We start from the raw sequence: 17,500 nt of genomic DNA on the forward strand, positions 1-17,500 counted from the left end.
AAATAGACATTTAAAATGAAACTTAACGCAACACATGCAAACGAGGTTATTACACAGTTATTACACTGTTATTACACAGTTATTACACTGTTATTACACTGTTATTAATCTTTCTCAGTGGAAATATTGGAAACAATGTACAGCAGCACTTTAGAGATAATTAAGTTAGTGAAGTTTGGAGTCTGCAAGATTAAAAAAATATATATATATATATAAAAAAAGTATCTTCTGAAAAAAGTCTCTTCTGCTCACCAAGGTTGCAATTATTTGATCACAAATACAGTCAAATCTGTAAAAATTGTGAAATATTATTCTAATGTAAATCAGCAGTTTTCTATGTGAATATATAGTAAAGTGTAATTTATTCCTGTGATCAAAGCTGAATTTATCATCATTACTCCAGTCTTCAGTGTCACATGACCCTTCAGAAATCAGTGTAATATGATGATCTGATGCTCAAGAAACATTTATGATTATTATCAGTGTTGAAACAGTCGTGTACATTTTTATTTCAGGATTTTTTGATGAATAGAAAGTTCAAAACAGCATTTATTTGAAAAAGAAATCATTATAAATATATTCACTGTCACTTTTGATCAATTTATTGCGTCCTTGACTCTTAATATCGATGTATTGACAACTTCATAAACACACAGGCTTTTATTGAACGTAAATGTTTACATTTTAGAAGCTGTCAATGTGTGTATTTTGGCGTACTATGTTTTGCATTAAAAAAGCACACTTTCAGTCGAACACCTCCGGATCCTGCTGATTATAATAAAGGATAATCTCCACATGGCATCCGGCATCAGCTGGACTGAATCCTGAATGAAAAATGTGCAAGTTTGATTCGACACGGAGATAAAACCCTCTAAATATAAACCGCAAATCGAAACTATGAGAAAAGCAATATGGCTTAACAGGTGCTAATCCGGAGAACATGTCCTGGGAAAGGTCAGGCTCGTCCGCGTCCGTCCTCCTGCGCTCTTAATAGTGCTTTAAAGCTTTCTGTTCATATTCTCCCGAGCAAATAAAAGCAGCCTTGAACATCTAAAAGCCACAATTTCAGAACCTCCAGCTGGATTTTTACCCATAATGCACTGCTGAAGGACTGGCGACTGTATAGAGGGGCATTCCGTACTTTCCACGTTAATAACCGCGCACATTTTTCTTTCTGGGTCTGCATGCGCATTATTCATTAGAGCAGCTCAAGGTCTTCATTTGCTAAGTGCTTTTTGAATAAACTCTCTCAATTCTATTTAATGCCATGCAAAGTGTCATTAAATGTAATGAATGTGTCTCTGCTCTGATCTAAATGTGTGTTTGAACCAAGCCAGTCTCTCTTGAAATCAACACAGAAGTGATTAAACTGCAGTTCATCCACTGGCCACTAGAGACCGACTGCAGAAGAGAGTCAATCCCATAGACGCGCATGTTAAAATCGTCAACTTTACAGAAGAAAAAAACATGTTTAGAGCCTGGTACAAAAACTGATTTTGGTCTATATAGTTAATGTTGCCCGTCATGACGACTGTGAGGGGGGTGATTTATTTTATAACTCATCCGTTTAAATTATATTAAGCCTTAAAGTTATGCATAATTAAGGGCGTGGCCACTTGAGTGACAGCTGATGTCACTGCTAGCCGTTTGTCTGCTGTGTGTTAGCGTCACCTTAGCTAATCCGCCTCGCTGCACATTATCGGTTCTCCGGGAGTGACTCCGCCCACTTTCGGCTTCAAAAACGTATTTTATTCAGAAACATCACGAATATATCTTTTGTTTACAGTCTATGGTTTGAACTGATTGCCGTGTGTTTTCCATGCAGGGAGTGATGCAAGACCTTCAGATCCTTGTAATGCCGCAAGGGTTCATCACACAATGCCCGGACCTCAACCGCAGTACGTGCCGTTAATTACTAGACTTTGTTTAGTTCTTTCCGTCACGATGACTAGCGCATCTCACGTACGTGTCTTCCTCAGCCTGTCCGACCTGCAATGACTTCCATGGACTCGTGCAGAAGATCATGGAGCTCCAGGACATCCTGGCCAAAACCTCCAGCAAGGTGACCAACGCAAAATCACTGAATAATTGACTTGTTTTCACACACAACAGATAGTTGGGGGCTTTAAGGCGAGACACGGCAGGCAAACATCATTGTTTTTTCACTGGTCAATTTTGAGATTTTGGGCTATTTGTCTTCAATAACACGTCTTCTTTCAGACTTGTGGTGAAAAAAAGTCAGAAATACACATTTAGGTCTTTATTTTACTAACTTTGTCTATTTGCGTCTGTAGATTTCTCTGAAATGCAACAAAAGTTGGCGTTATAAATCATGATGATCCGCGATCTCTCTCTCCTTCCTTTAATCTCACACACCGCTGGAAAGCTCTCTCTCTCCTGTACAATGCTGTCGGATCCAAATATGGCCATTTCCTTTTAATCAGCAACCAATCGTGAAAGTACAATGGTCATTTAACTCTAAAAGCGAAATCTCATTGGCTGATGTCTATTTCTGACACCGTGATTGGTTCAGATGCATCACGTGACGCGCTCTGACATTCAGATGTGTGTTTCTGACTGTTTTTCTGCTCAGTTGAAGGCCATAAATGCTGTGTTTATAAGTTTTGATGTGATTTAGGTGGTTTGTATTGTTGTTGCTAATGATCTGATGAGATATTGTGTCAGTAAATAGTTGTTTCCACTAAAAAAGTATGAATTTTTACATTACAAATCTTTAAATGCCTTTTTCTCAAAATGAGTTTTTTGTCATTCTCCAGTAGAAACATCTCAGCCGATGTACACCAAACTCTCCAGTTACACACTTAGCAGTATTCTGAAGATATGTTCAGAGGGATTTGTTAATAAATCATTCCTGGCCTGATTTATGTGACATTTTAATCAAAAAAATATGTCGAAAATTTATTTTTTTAAGGCTATGGACAGAATATTTAGATTTCCTAGGTAATGAAAGCTTATATCCTGAAATCCCTCTGAACATCTTCTTTCATCTTGTGTGTAATCAAAATGAAAAAATAATTTTGCACCCGGCTTTATCATATGTTCAGATCTATATACCGAAAATATATGCATAAGTGCACATATTTAATGAGATAATGCCTAATTTGCATAATTAAACATACAAATTTCAAAAACTTGTAATACATTTTTTTATGAACTTGTGTAAGTAATCAACTGAGGAAGTTTCATGGTGATATCTATTATTTTTAAATTGTACCCTATTCACCTGTAGTTGCACATAAATAGGTCATTTTGTGCAAATTCATCTAAAAGCGGCAAATTTGGCACAGATGTAACCACATGAGTTACAAATACAAACTTGATAAATTGGTGCAAACACATTTCTTAGAAATGTGTTTTACAGTAAATCCCACTCCAATTTTTTTTGTTATATTTTAATATTCAGCATTAATATCATCTAATGTACCTGTATATATTCCATATGTTGTGTGTATGAACATATTTATGGATAAGTCATACTGAAAAATGTATAAAAAGCTACAATTACAGCAGTTGACATGAGTTTCGTTCCAACTTTAATCTAATAATTATAGTTCTGGATCTTCTTTGGTTCCTCAAATGGATGTTTTAAAAGTGTTTTCCGCTGAACGTCTCGGTCCGGGTCTGGCAGTAACCGCGCCGCGTCTCTCCTGCTTTTGTTTGACAGATGAATCCGAGCCCAGTTTTTGGGAACATCTGGGCTGCGTCTGTGCTGTGAATTTAAAGGCTTGTTTATGTTGTTGTAATAACTCACAGCTGCCAACTGCACAAAACTCTGGCGCTGATGAGGAAAAACTCCTCTGATCGAGCGTGTCCAAATAACTCCGGCTTAATGAAAAATGCAAACAGCCGATCGCAAATGATCAATCAGGCCCGGGCGCTTGCTCATCTGCTTTCTGTCAGGGATGCGGGGTAATTGGGGTGCTTTTCTTCTCAGCTGTCTCTGGCCGAGGAGAAGATGAAAGGTCTGGATTCGTGTTATTGCGAGAGAACGTGTCACGTGAAGGGAGTGACCTACAGAGAGGAGCAGACGTGGACCGACGGCTGCAAGAACTGCACGTGCTCGGTGAGTCCGACACGGATATACACGTTTACGCCAATCGGCAACCTTTGGTCTCTCTCTGGAATCAACACTGAGTGATTTAAACTGCAGTTCATCCACTGGCCACTAGAGACCGGCTGCAGAAGAGACTCAATCCCATAGACGCGCATGTTAAAATGCTCAACTTTACAGCTTAAAAAAATGTGTTTATAGTCTTGTGCAAAAAGTGGTTTTGGTCTATATAGTTAATGTTGCCCGTCATGACGCCTGTCAGGGGGGTGAATTTTTTTATAACTCATCCGTTTAAATTATATTAAGCCTTAAAGTTCTGCATAATTAAGGGCGTGGCCACTTGAGTGACAGGTGGATTCCCGCTGATGTCACTGCTAGCCGTTTGTCTGCCTGTTAGCGTCACGTCACCTCAGCTAATCCGCCTCGCTACACATTGTCGTTAATACATACAACCATAGATATCATATAATAAAGGCTAGATGTCTCGTCCAATGGAGGTCGACGTCCGCACACGGCGGCCATCTTGTCACAGTCAGCTCGCTCACTCGTAACATTGTGTTTTAATGGTGCATGTACTTTTTAAATAACCATAACTTGCTAAATTTTTCTACCGATTTTCAAACGGGTTGGTTTGTTATAAACGTCAGAGATGTAGCTATGACACTGCGTACTTATGAATAATTATAATATTATATATTTCAACATGTTCAAGCATCCAGAATTATAGACACGTTACTAATGTTTGTAAGAAACCGAACCGTTTGTTAATCCGACAAGATTTCAGTGAGATAAGAGTATTTGTGTTCGTGCAGATCACTCGCCTTACAGAACGCTTCCCTTTGACAAGATGGCCGCCGGTGATGCCGTTCGAGACTCCGCCGTAAGACATCTAGCTAGGGCTGTAAACGATTAATCGCGATTAATCGAATCCAAAATAAAAGTTTGTGTGTGTATTGTGTATAATTATTTTGTATATATAAATACACACACATGTATGTATATATTTAAGAAAAATGTGTTATTTATATATAAAATAGTTATATTTATATATAATATAAATCATATAAAAATATATATGCAGTATATAAATGCAAATATTTCTTAAATATATAAATGCTTGTGTGTGTATTTATTTATACAAAATAATTATACACAATACACACATATATTAAGTAAACACAAACTTTTATTTTGGATTCGATTAATCGCGATTAACCGTTTACAGCCCTACATCTAGCCTTTATTATGTATATCTATGCATATAACCGCCACATCCGGGAACTTAACTGTCAATTTCGTAACCACCCCTTTTTAGGGCAAAACAAACCAGACTTCCCATAGACTTCAATACAAAATGGCGGCACAAAACAACGTCCGCACACAGCCGGCAGACGTGTATAGCTTCAGAAATCACTACAATATGTCGAGTAATTATATGTCCACCCTGCCTTCCATAGAGCGCGAACAATACATTTATAAACTTAATTTGGGCAAATTAAAAACATGTCCCTTCATTCTACCAACGTCAAATTGGTCTCACAACCCCACCCAGTGGCCAGAAGTGGTCTAACAACCATTTACTCGTAGCTCATCGAGTCACCAGGTAGCCAGTGAACGATTTTACTTCGGTTTTAAGAAGTAAACATCTTTAAATGTATATATTATGTCTTTATATTTAGAGTAGCTACTGAGTGCACGAGGAATACATTTAAATTTGGGGTTTTTACAAATATTATTGGTGCACCCAACCACACAACAACTCTTTGGCACGTTTGTACGGGTTACGCGTCCTCAATCCGATACTGTGTATGGCGGTCGCCGGGTTGTTTTCCCCTAAAAGTGGGCGTGAACCTTTTCAGAGACGTTCTATGACGCTACGGCGGTTGTGCGTATTCGTCAAGATGGCGACGGCCGGCTCCGCCCACTTTGGGCTTCAAAAACGCTCTTCAGAAACACTACGGGTTTTACAGTCACTACGGTAGAACGAGCAAAGACTGCTTTATGTTATTTACGCAGGAGAAATATGGAGTAGCTAATTAGCTAGTGTGCTAAGCAGCGCCATCTTGTGCTTGAGAATGCTTCATATATTCATGAACAAAAAAACGTGTGAAATCCAGTGGAAATGTCGTAGCTTTACTAGTTGAATGGCGTTGAATCAAGCACCGCACACCCAATCAAGCAGTGTGCAATTAGCTAATTAGCGGCGTGCTTGTTCTGTAAACACTGGAAAGGCAGCGAGATTTGCATGTCGTCTCGAAGGTCGTACGCAACAGAATGTTCCAGTTAAACGTGTAGCAAGGCTAATGTAAACACAGATGTGTGTCGTTTCAAACTGGGAACACGCTGAAAGGTTTCTCTTCTTTCCTCCTCACTCATTACACATTTATTATCCGCGAGTAAGATGGATATTGTGCCGAATGCAAAGTGACAGACGGAGGGATTCTGTCCTATCTTTAGAAGTCCCTGTGCTCCTGTGGCAGACGCTAGTCGCTAGCTGGTCTCTAATGCGCTCGATGTGTCCAAACACACTGTGATCTCGGCGTGTGGAACCGGTTCGGATGAGACAGGCGTCCCGGCGAAACCACCAGCAGATCCAGACCGCTTGTGAGGGAACATTATCTTTATTTGGCTTAAAGTGCCGGATGTCATGCTTTAGGGAGACGCGCGGTCCTGCAGACGCTGGGAGGAAATCTATGAAAAATGGATATACACACTAGATGTCACAGAGTAACTAAACTAATCTCATATTCCAGTCAATTATCATTACATATTGAAATACATCATTAAAACAACATCTGCTGAGAAGTAAAATTGTGTAAGATACGACTTGTAAGAAATATATCTTGAATTGAATTAATTTTTTAGAAAGCCATTGGCAAATAGTTGACTTGTTCAAAAATAAAAGAATAAAATAAAAAATAAATTAAATTAAATTAAATTAAATTGATTCCAAAGTCTGATTTATTTAGTTATTAATTTAGTGAATCATTAAAAAATATATTTAATTAATTATATGATAGTTTTAGTGGTCGTTATAGCTATAGCTTTACGCTTAGAGAATCATTCTGTGAATCGTTTAGAGAATCTTTCAGCATTTTTTGTAATGAATTACTACGAGCTGCTCACCATCAGATCCGCAGCACTGACTGAACGCTTGAACTTCTGCAGAACGGGACCGTCCGCTGTGAGAGGATTCTGTGTCCCCCGCTCGAGTGTCCTGATGGTACGACCCCGGCGTATGTGTCAGGATCCTGCTGCAAAGAGTGCCTGTGTGAGTACACACACACACACACACGCACGCACACACACACACACTCAGGCACGCGCGCACGCACTCACACACACACGCATATGCGAATACACACACGCATACGCGAATACACACACGCACACACAAACACACACACACACAAACACACACTCACACACGCACGCGTGCACACACACACACGCGCACACCCTCACACACGAACACACACGCACGCACTCACACATGCACACCCTCACACACAAACACACACACACACGCACGCACTCACGTACACACACAAACACACACTCACACACGCACGCGTGCACACACACACACATGCACACCCTCACACACAAACACACACGCACGCACTCACGCACGCACACACACACGCACGCACTCACGCACGCACACACACACGCACACCCTCACACACAAACACACACGCACGCACACATACAGTACACACTTACTCACTCAGTCACACACACACACACACACTCAGACTCCTTACAACCGCCTCCACAAGGTTGCCTAACAACTGACCACACACTTGTGTTGCTAAGCTACACCCACACTCCGTCTCCAGAGGTGTCAAGCAGCACATTTACATATTCAAATCAATTATTTATCACAAGCCAATAAACACGCAGCCTGTGAGGGTTATGCAAATGCATATTTCTTTTAAACCCGAGCCACTTTATAGACAAAACATTTGTTGTATATGAACTGCAGTGTGTTGTTCTGTCCTCGTGTCGAGACTGAGGAGTAACCGTGACGTCGATAACGAGCCGGTGTTGATATGGGTCATTATCGTCACGGTGATTTATTCACTTATAATTTAGAAGTGAAGATGACCCTGCTGTATTATTAGTCATAGTTGATATCCATGCTAATTTCTGAGTTAGCGCTCATTTCTGCAGCAAAAACCCCTTCATTTTAACCGTGCACGAGTTAGCCTTAGCATGAGAGCAGCGTAAGGTTACATAAAATTAAACAATAACAACACATATAAATTAAATATTACATCAAAATATCACCAAGCATGCCTGGTTTCAACATAAAAAAAAAAAAAATTCAGCTTTTTGCACCTGGTTAATTTTATATACGGTTAATGAATATTTATTATTTGCATAAATGAATTTGCATATATTAACATAAACATATCAAGGTGACTGATATTTTTTATTTTTTATTACATGCTATCATGATATAATATCTCCTATTTTTTTTATGTATGAACTGAAATCACATAATTTTATATAAATATTATATTATATAAATAAAAAATACAGTACAGTAGAAACTGCTCTATAATTAAAATGTCGTATTGTTATCATATTAAATATATATATTTACAGGTGAAACTTGAAAAATTTGAATATGGTGCAAAAGTTCATATATTTCATTAATTAAACTTAAAAGGTGAAACTAATATATTATATAGACTCAAAGTGAGATATTTCAAGCCTTTATTAGTTATAATTTTGATGATTATGGCTTACAGCTTATGAAAACCCCAAATTCAAAATTAGAGTATTGTGAAAAGGTATTCATAAGCTGTAAGCCAAAATCATCACAATTATAAGAAATAAAGGCTTGAAATATCTCACTTTGCATGTAATGAGTCTATATAATATATTACACTCTAAAAAATGCTGAGTTGTTTTAACTCAATTTTGGGTCAAATATGGACTAGCCCAAACGTTGGATCAAAAATGCAATTTAAAAATGTAACCCAACGGGTTAGTCCATATTTGACCCAAAATTGGGTTAAAACAACCCAGCATTTTTTAAGTTGAATTACTGAAATATATGAACTTTTGCACCATATTCTAATTTTTAGAGTTTCACCTGTAAATATTATATATATATATTATAATTATACATATTATAAAATTATATATGATATACATGATGCAATTATTACAAGCTACAAGCTAGCAGGACTTAACTTTCCAGCCTAATTTTAAAAAACTCAACTTCTTCAGCTCAACTATAACACATTAAAGATTAATCTGTGAGTATTTGTTCATCTGTGTTGATTTAGCTGACACACACTCCCGGATCGGCCTCATCAGATATGATCTATAAAGGGTTCGCTGTCGTTCTGATGTGTTTGTGGCCGTTTGGTTCAAAGCGTCTCGGTTTTGTTTCCGGGGAATATCTCCTGCTGTGCCAGACACTGTGTGTACATTCAGTTCTTCCTCAAAACACTGGACAAACACACACATCTGCAGTTAAAGAATATGATCTACCAGCTTTAATTATGCAATTCTCTCAGTGTAATTACTGCTAAAGACGTGTTTAATGCCTAATGATGATCGTTCTCTGAATAAGAGAAGATATTTCCATAAGCAAACTTACTTCGGTAACAGCTCACCTCTTCTCAAAAAGACACACACTGTAAAAAATGTAACCGTGATTTTTTACGGTAAAAAAGCGGCAGCTGTGGTTGCCAGAACTTTACCGTCAAAAATACGGTAGCAACGTTATTGGTTTTACAGACTTAACTTAAAATTGACAGTAATAAACCGTATTTTATTATCTGATATAATGTGAATTTACCGTTCTATTGAAGTATTCATATCTGTTTAGTATTTTTGTAATACACTGATAACCACCAATCACAGCAGTGATGAGAGTCACATGATCAATCAAAGCTCATTCCACAAGTATGTTAAAGGGCACCTATTATGACATTTAAAATGTTCCTAATGTTGTTTAGGGAGTCCCCAACAACAGTTTTACGTGCATGCAATGACAAAAAACACTTTTGTTGTCGTATAATATGCATTTATTTATACCTGATTTGCTCACCGACTCCCAAATGATTCGTTCAACGACTCGTTTTTCAAACCCCTCCTCTGCGCGACGCTAATCTGCGTTGATTGGTCAGATGACCCAGCAGTGTTTACAGAGATAATACTTACTGTTTAACACGGAGTACAATGATGCTTTTATCAATTAAATCGTGTTATAATAATGATTATAGTCCACTGCTTTGTAGTTTGTAGTAAAAAACTAAAAATAAGATAAAGAATTTAATGTTATGTTAGCGAGCATAGCCCAGAGTTCATATTGTAAAAGCACAATCAGTCTTTGTTTGCGTTAGCCCGATGCATAAACATAACGTTTTTACAAAAAAAAAAAAATGCAGTTACGTTACTACGAGGTATTACTCTATTCTTTAGACAACTCCGAAAACAACGACAAACACTTCACATATCTCAATACAATTGTCATTGAAGACCTAGAAGCTAAACGGTGCTTACACAACAAACAAAATAATTATTAAGCATGCTACATAAAACATAAAAGCAACAATTATTAATAACACTTACAGGTTGTGATACGGAGGAGGAAGCTGATGCAAACACACTTGGAACTGAACCTTCCTTCAATATCAGCCGGCTCGCGAATCCAAGTTTGAGTGCATTTAAGTTGGTAAAGCAATCGTCTTCAAAATGGCGCGAACAAAGCACAAGGCTCGGACTATACTTCTGTGGTATAGTTGTGTATATGAATTGTAGCCACTTAGTCTTCAAATGCTGACTTCACTTGAGCCGCACTTCAGAACACAGCGTCTCGTCGCCATGATGTTTCCCTGCTGGTCTTGGAGCGCAATAAGTGGGCGTATCGTATTCAAATAACTTGACAAGTTGACGTCATCTAGTCAGAGAAAAAGCTTCGGTCTTCTAACGATTCATGAAAATGACTCAGAGTCGACTCTTACTTTTGAAAGACAATAACTTTATATACGGTGCACTTTCATATTTCAAACTTTGCAGGATGTTTTTGTTCACTTAGATCTATGTTACACACTACATGAAAGGTAAATTTCAAAATTCCATAATAACGGTCCCTTTAAAACTAATAAATAGAAGCTGCACAGTGTCATTCACACACACACATTAAACACCATCATGGTAACACACATGCAATTTTAAAAATGCAATAAACATTAATTTAACAACATTAAATGTAACATAAAACCATAATGTACATAACTGATTAGAAAAAACTATGAAGAAACATAGTTATTTCAACAAAAATACATCAAATGTGAAGTGTCACGCAGGGAATTGTGGGAATTTCAATTTACGTTTTTTCACCGTAACTTATACAATGAGTTGTTCTTTTTCACTTTCAAAAACTGTAAATTTAACGGTATTTTACAGTAAAATTACATGAAATGTACTATTAGATCGATCACAGTTATTTACCGTATATAGTACGGAAACTTTCTGTTAACCAATTAACAGGTTTTCACTGTAGCATTTTTTAGTCTTTTACCGTTAAAATCACGATCATTCTTTACAGTGCATGATTTCAGGGAGTCATTGGTTATTGTTGTGGCAAACAGAAGACACTTTTCTAGTTTCTGAGAAAGGTTCTCTGTAAGTCGTGTTGTGTTTAAAGTCGGATGAGGAAATAATTGCTGTCCTGGGAGTAATTACGGCGTGTAATCACCGGCACAGGTTTCATTTCGGGTTTTCTGCTGAGTCACGTCATGCTTTCTGTGTGAAACTTTCCAAATATTCAAACTATCATTTCAATAACAAAGTAAAGTGAGCTTAAAAAGAACAGCTCAGCAAAAAAAAAAAAAAAAAAAAAAAAAAAAATCCTCATAATTTACTGTAGGACATAAAATATGATATTTTGGAAAATGTTTCAGACTCAAAACTTACATAGACTCATTTGCATGATGGTTTATATCATCTCCAAATGTAAACGATACTATCTCCTGTTTCTAAACTGCTCAATGAGACGCATTAAGGTGTTAAAAACATTAACAACACAACATTTTTTGGTTGCAACGTTATTGGTTTTAGTTATAGTTATAGTTATAGTTATAGTTATAGTTATAGATATAGTTATAGATATAGTTATAGATATAGATATAGTTATAGTTATAGTTATAGATATAGTTATAGATATAGTTATAGATATAGTTATAGATATAGTTATAGTTATAGTTATAGATATAGTTATAGATATAGTTATAGATATAGATATAGATATAGTTATAGTTATAGATATAGATATAGTTATAGATATAGTTATAGATATAGATATAGTTATAGTTATAGTTATAGATATAGATATAGTTATAGTTATAGTTATAGATATAGTTATAGATATAGATATAGTTATAGTTATAGTTATAGATATAGATATAGTTATAGTTATAGTTATAGATATAGTTATAGATATAGATATAGTTATAGTTATAGTTATAGATATAGTTATAGTTATAGATATAGTTATAGTTATAGATATAGTTATAGTTATAGTTATAGTTATATATAGATATAGTTATAGATATAGTTATAGTTATAGATATAGATATAGTTATAGTTATAGATATAGATATAGTTATAGTTATATATATAGATATAGTTATAGTTATATATATAGATATAGTTATAGATATAGTTATAGTTATATATATAGATATAGTTATAGATATAGTTATAGTTATAGATATAGATATAGTTATAGTTATAGATATAGATATAGTTATAGTTATAGATATAGATATAGTTATAGTTATAGATATAGATATAGTTATAGTTATATATATAGATATAGTTATAGTTATAGATATAGTTATAGTTATATATATAGATATAGTTATAGATATAGTTATAGTTATAGATATAGATATAGTTATAGTTATAGATATAGATATAGTTATAGATATAGTTATAGATATAGTTATAGTTATAGTTATAGATATAGATATAGATATAGTTATAGTTATAGTTATAGATATAGATATAGATATAGATATAGATATAGTTATAGATATAGTTATAGATATAGATATAGATATAGATATAGTTATAGATATAGATATAGATATAGATATAGTTATAGATATAGTTATAGATATAGATATAGTTATAGTTATAGTTATAGATATAGATATAGATATAGTTATAGTTATAGTTATAGGTATAGTTATAGATATAGATATAGTTATAGTTATAGTTATAGATATAGTTATAGTTATAGTTATAGTTATAGATATAGATATAGTTATAGTTATAGTTATAGGTCCTTGGTGTGAACGAGCTTTAATGTTATTTTGGACCCAATTCACTTTTATTGTAGTAACGGAAACAGGAAAAACAGTAGAGAATATGTTGGCTGGTATCAGTATCGGGCCGGGCCGCCTGCAGGTGTGTGTGTGTGTGTGTGGAGGAGTGTATCAGCGTGTCTGTGTTCCTCTGCAGCGATGTGCTTGTTCTCGGAGCAGACGCTGGTGGACGGACTGCGTCGAGCTGTTCATCATCCCTCAGGACTCTGCCAGCTGTTCGAATGCAGGGTACGTCTTTACAACGGCTCCTATGTATTGGTATAACATAAAATAGTAATAATAATAAGTATGTATATAGATATATATATACGTACAAACATACATACATACACAATTATTATTATAAGCAGGCAGATTTATATTTTTAAAGGCCAGTTATTTCACAGATCCAGGATATTATGATCCTGATAAAGTTACGTGGCCTTTGGAATTAAAATACATCCTCACACACTCTTCACCATAACTAGAGAGCGGCACGGGTTTATTTCAGTTCGCCTAATATCTGGCTTGATTTGCATTGAGAGATGATCTTATGGAAAGCACCCCGTGCCGATCTCTAGGTATGGTGAAGAGTGTGTGAGGATGTATTTTAATCCCAAAGGCCACGTAACTTTATCAGGATCATAGTATCCCGGATCTGTGAAATAACTTGCCTTTAAAAATATAAATCTGCCGATCTCTATGGGGATTTAACACAGGGGTGTGCTGACTTATGCACACTGTGTTTTAAGGAAGAACATTTATTTATTTACGATACATTATTCATTCACAAAGAAAACTGGTGTCCTCAAAGGTTGGAGTTTTCCTCATTTAGTTAATTAAGTGCATTAAGATCAATTTCCAAAAGATAATTTTTTATTCCTCTTTTTAGTCAACTTTAGCATGTGTTCACTTATTCTAGGCACTGTATATATATATATGTATACATACGTACTGTCAATCGATTACATGTATTTCAATGGATTTCTTCTACTTGCCCAGTCAGGCCAGGTCAGATTTTAGCTTGCTCTATATATAGCCACAATATATAGATTAATCCTTATTAAAGCTACAAAGGTTATTCAGCCAAGAGCTGCAAGTTATTGTATCTTGATTAGCATTAATGATGGACAGTAGCAGGTTTATTAGGCTGCTGTCACTTTAAGACTTGCCGCGGATCTGACTAACCCTAACGGGACATGGTGATGATACACAAATATGAGATGGGAGAAAAAAAACATATGATTTTGCGTTCTCTCACAAATGTTTTGCGTTGCCCGAGAAACTTTGCATTCGAGCACAAAGTTTCCGCGAGGAACGCAAAAGCATGTTTTATCCTCCCATCTCATGTTTTTTTCATCACCATGTCCCTTTCGGTGCTCCGTAGACACGCATCAGATGTTCTCACAACTCTTTATGGTCATTTTGGTTGATTATGATTTGACTTTTCTAACTGTAGTTAGTGTGTAATGTTGTGTTTTCTAACTGTAGTTAGTGTGTAATGTTGTGTTTTCTAACTGTAGTTAGTGTGTAATGTTGTGTTTTCTAACTGTAGTTAGTGTGTAATGTTGTGTTTTCTAACTGTAGTTAGTGTGTAATGTTGTGTTTTCTAACTGTAGTGAGTGTGTAATGTTGTGTTTTCTAACTGTAGTTAGTGTGTAATGTTGTGTTTTCTAACTGTAGTTAGTGTGTAATGTTGTGTTTTCTAACTGTAGTTAGTGTGTAATGTTGTGTTGTCTAACTGTAGTTAGTGTGTAATGTTGTGTTTTCTAACTGTAGTTAGTGTGTAATGTTGTGTTTTCTAACTGTAGTTAGTGTGTAATGTTGTGTTTTCTAACTGTAGTGAGTGTGTAATGTTGTGTTTTCTAACTGTAGTTAGTGTGTAATGTTGTGTTTTCTAACTGTAGTTAGTGTGTAATGTTGTGTTTTCTAACTGTAGTTAGTGTGTAATGTTGTGTTTTCTAACTGTAGTTAGTGTGTAATGTTGTGTTTTCTAACTGTAGTGAGTGTGTAATGTTGTGTTTTCTAACTGTAGTGAGTGTGTAATGTTGTGTTTTCTAACTGTAGTTAGTGTGTAATGTTGTGTTTTCTAACTGTAGTTAGTGTGTAATGTTGTGTTTTCTAACTGTAGTTAGTGTGTAATGTTGTGTTTTCTAACTGTAGTTAGTGTGTAATGTTGTGTTTTCTAACTGTAGTTAGTGTGTAATGTTGTGTTTTCTAACTGTAGTTAGTGTGTAATGTTGTGTTTTCTAACTGTAGTTAGTGTGTAATGTTGTGTTTTCTAACTGTAGTTAGTGTGTAATGTTGTGTTTTCTAACTGTAGTGAGTGTGTAATGTTGTGTTGTCTAACTGTAGTTAGTGTGTAATGTTGTGTTTTCTAACTGTAGTTAGTGTGTAATGTTGTGTTTTCTAACTGTAGTTAGTGTGTAATGTTGTGTTTTCTAACTGTAGTTAGTGTGTAATGTTGTGTTTTCTAACTGTAGTGAGTGTGTAATGTTGTGTTGTCTAACTGTAGTTAGTGTGTAATGTTGTGTTTTCTAACTGTAGTTAGTGTGTAATGTTGTGTTTTCTAACTGTAGTTAGTGTGTAATGTTGTGTTTTCTAACTGTAGTTAGTGTGTAATGTTGTGTTTTCTAACTGTAGTTAGTGTGTAATGTTGTGTTTTCTAACTGTAGTTAGTGTGTAATGTTGTGTTTTCTAACTGTAGTGAGTGTGTAATGTTGTGTTTTCTAACTGTAGTTAGTGTGTAATGTTGTGTTTTCTAACTGTAGTTAGTGTGTAATGTTGTGTTTTCTAACTGTAGTTAGTGTGTAATGTTGTGTTTTCTAACTGTAGTTAGTGTGTAATGTTGTGTTTTCTAACTGTAGTGAGTGTGTAATGTTGTGTTTTCTAACTGTAGTGAGTGTGTAATGTTGTGTTTTCTAACTGTAGTTAGTGTGTAATGTTGTGTTTTCTAACTGTAGTTAGTGTGTAATGTTGTGTTTTCTAACTGTAGTTAGTGTGTAATGTTGTGTTTTCTAACTGTAGTTAGTGTGTAATGTTGTGTTTTCTAACTGTAGTTAGTGTGTAATGTTGTGTTTTCTAACTGTAGTTAGTGTGTAATGTTGTGTTTTCTAACTGTAGTTAGTGTGTAATGTTGTGTTTTCTAACTGTAGTTAGTGTGTAATGTTGTGTTTTCTAACTGTAGTGAGTGTGTAATGTTGTGTTGTCTAACTGTAGTTAGTGTGTAATGTTGTGTTTTCTAACTGTAGTTAGTGTGTAATGTTGTGTTTTCTAACTGTAGTTAGTGTGTAATGTTGTGTTTTCTAACTGTAGTTAGTGTGTAATGTTGTGTTGTCTAACTGTAGTTAGTGTGTAATGTTGTGTTTTCTAACTGTAGTTAGTGTGTAATGTTGTGTTTTCTAACTGTAGTTAGTGTGTAATGTTGTGTTTTCTAACTGTAGTTAGTGTGTAATGTTGTGTTTTCTAACTGTAGTTAGTGTGTAATGTTGTGTTTTCTAACTGTAGTGAGTGTGTAATGTTGTGTTTTCTAACTGTAGTTAGTGTGTAATGTTGTGTTTTCTAACTGTAGTTAGTGTGTAATGTTGTGTTTTCTAACTGTAGTTAGTGTGTAATGTTGTGTTTTCTAACTGTAGTTAGTGTGTAATGTTGTGTTTTCTAACTGTAGTTAGTGTGTAATGTTGTGTTTTCTAACTGTAGTTAGTGTGTAATGTTGTGTTTTCTAACTGTAGTTAGTGTGTAATGTTGTGTTTTCTAACTGTAGTTAGTGTGTAATGTTGTGTTTTCTAACTGTAGTTAGTGTGTAATGTTGTGTTTTCTAACTGTAGTTAGTGTGTAATGTTGCTGTTTGATCATAAACAACATCTGCAAAGTTACAACGCTCAAAGTTCAGAGCAAAGGGAGATATTTGCTTTTAAAGAAATCGCTTTTTAAGAACTACAACAAACGGCTGGTAGGAACTATTTTTTTTTTCCAGCTCATTTACATTTAAAGGGACAGACACAAAAACTGTGTGTTTTTGCTCAACCTCAAAAAGTGACAATTTTGTATTTTGAGCTAAAACTTCACACACACACTCTGGGGACATCAG

The 17,500-nt window shown here is 35.4% G+C and overlaps 1 protein-coding gene across 1 annotated transcript in view; it reads left to right on the forward strand.

Moving 5' to 3' along the window:
• The window catches only part of nell2a (neural EGFL like 2a), a 113,243-nt gene that overhangs the window by 30,518 nt on the left and 65,225 nt on the right, over positions 1-17,500 (forward strand). The window contains exons 6-10 of the mRNA XM_079603335.1: positions 1,826-1,898; positions 1,980-2,062; positions 3,956-4,084; positions 7,241-7,343; positions 13,568-13,659. Of these exons, the coding sequence (XP_079459461.1) occupies positions 1,826-1,898; positions 1,980-2,062; positions 3,956-4,084; positions 7,241-7,343; positions 13,568-13,659 (480 nt within the window). The remainder of the gene's footprint in view (positions 1-1,825; positions 1,899-1,979; positions 2,063-3,955; positions 4,085-7,240; positions 7,344-13,567; positions 13,660-17,500) is intronic.

The sequence above is a fragment of the Phoxinus phoxinus genome, assembly GCF_949152265.1.
Source record: "Phoxinus phoxinus genome assembly, chromosome: 25".
NCBI classification, from domain to species: Eukaryota; Metazoa; Chordata; class Actinopteri; order Cypriniformes; family Leuciscidae; genus Phoxinus; species Phoxinus phoxinus.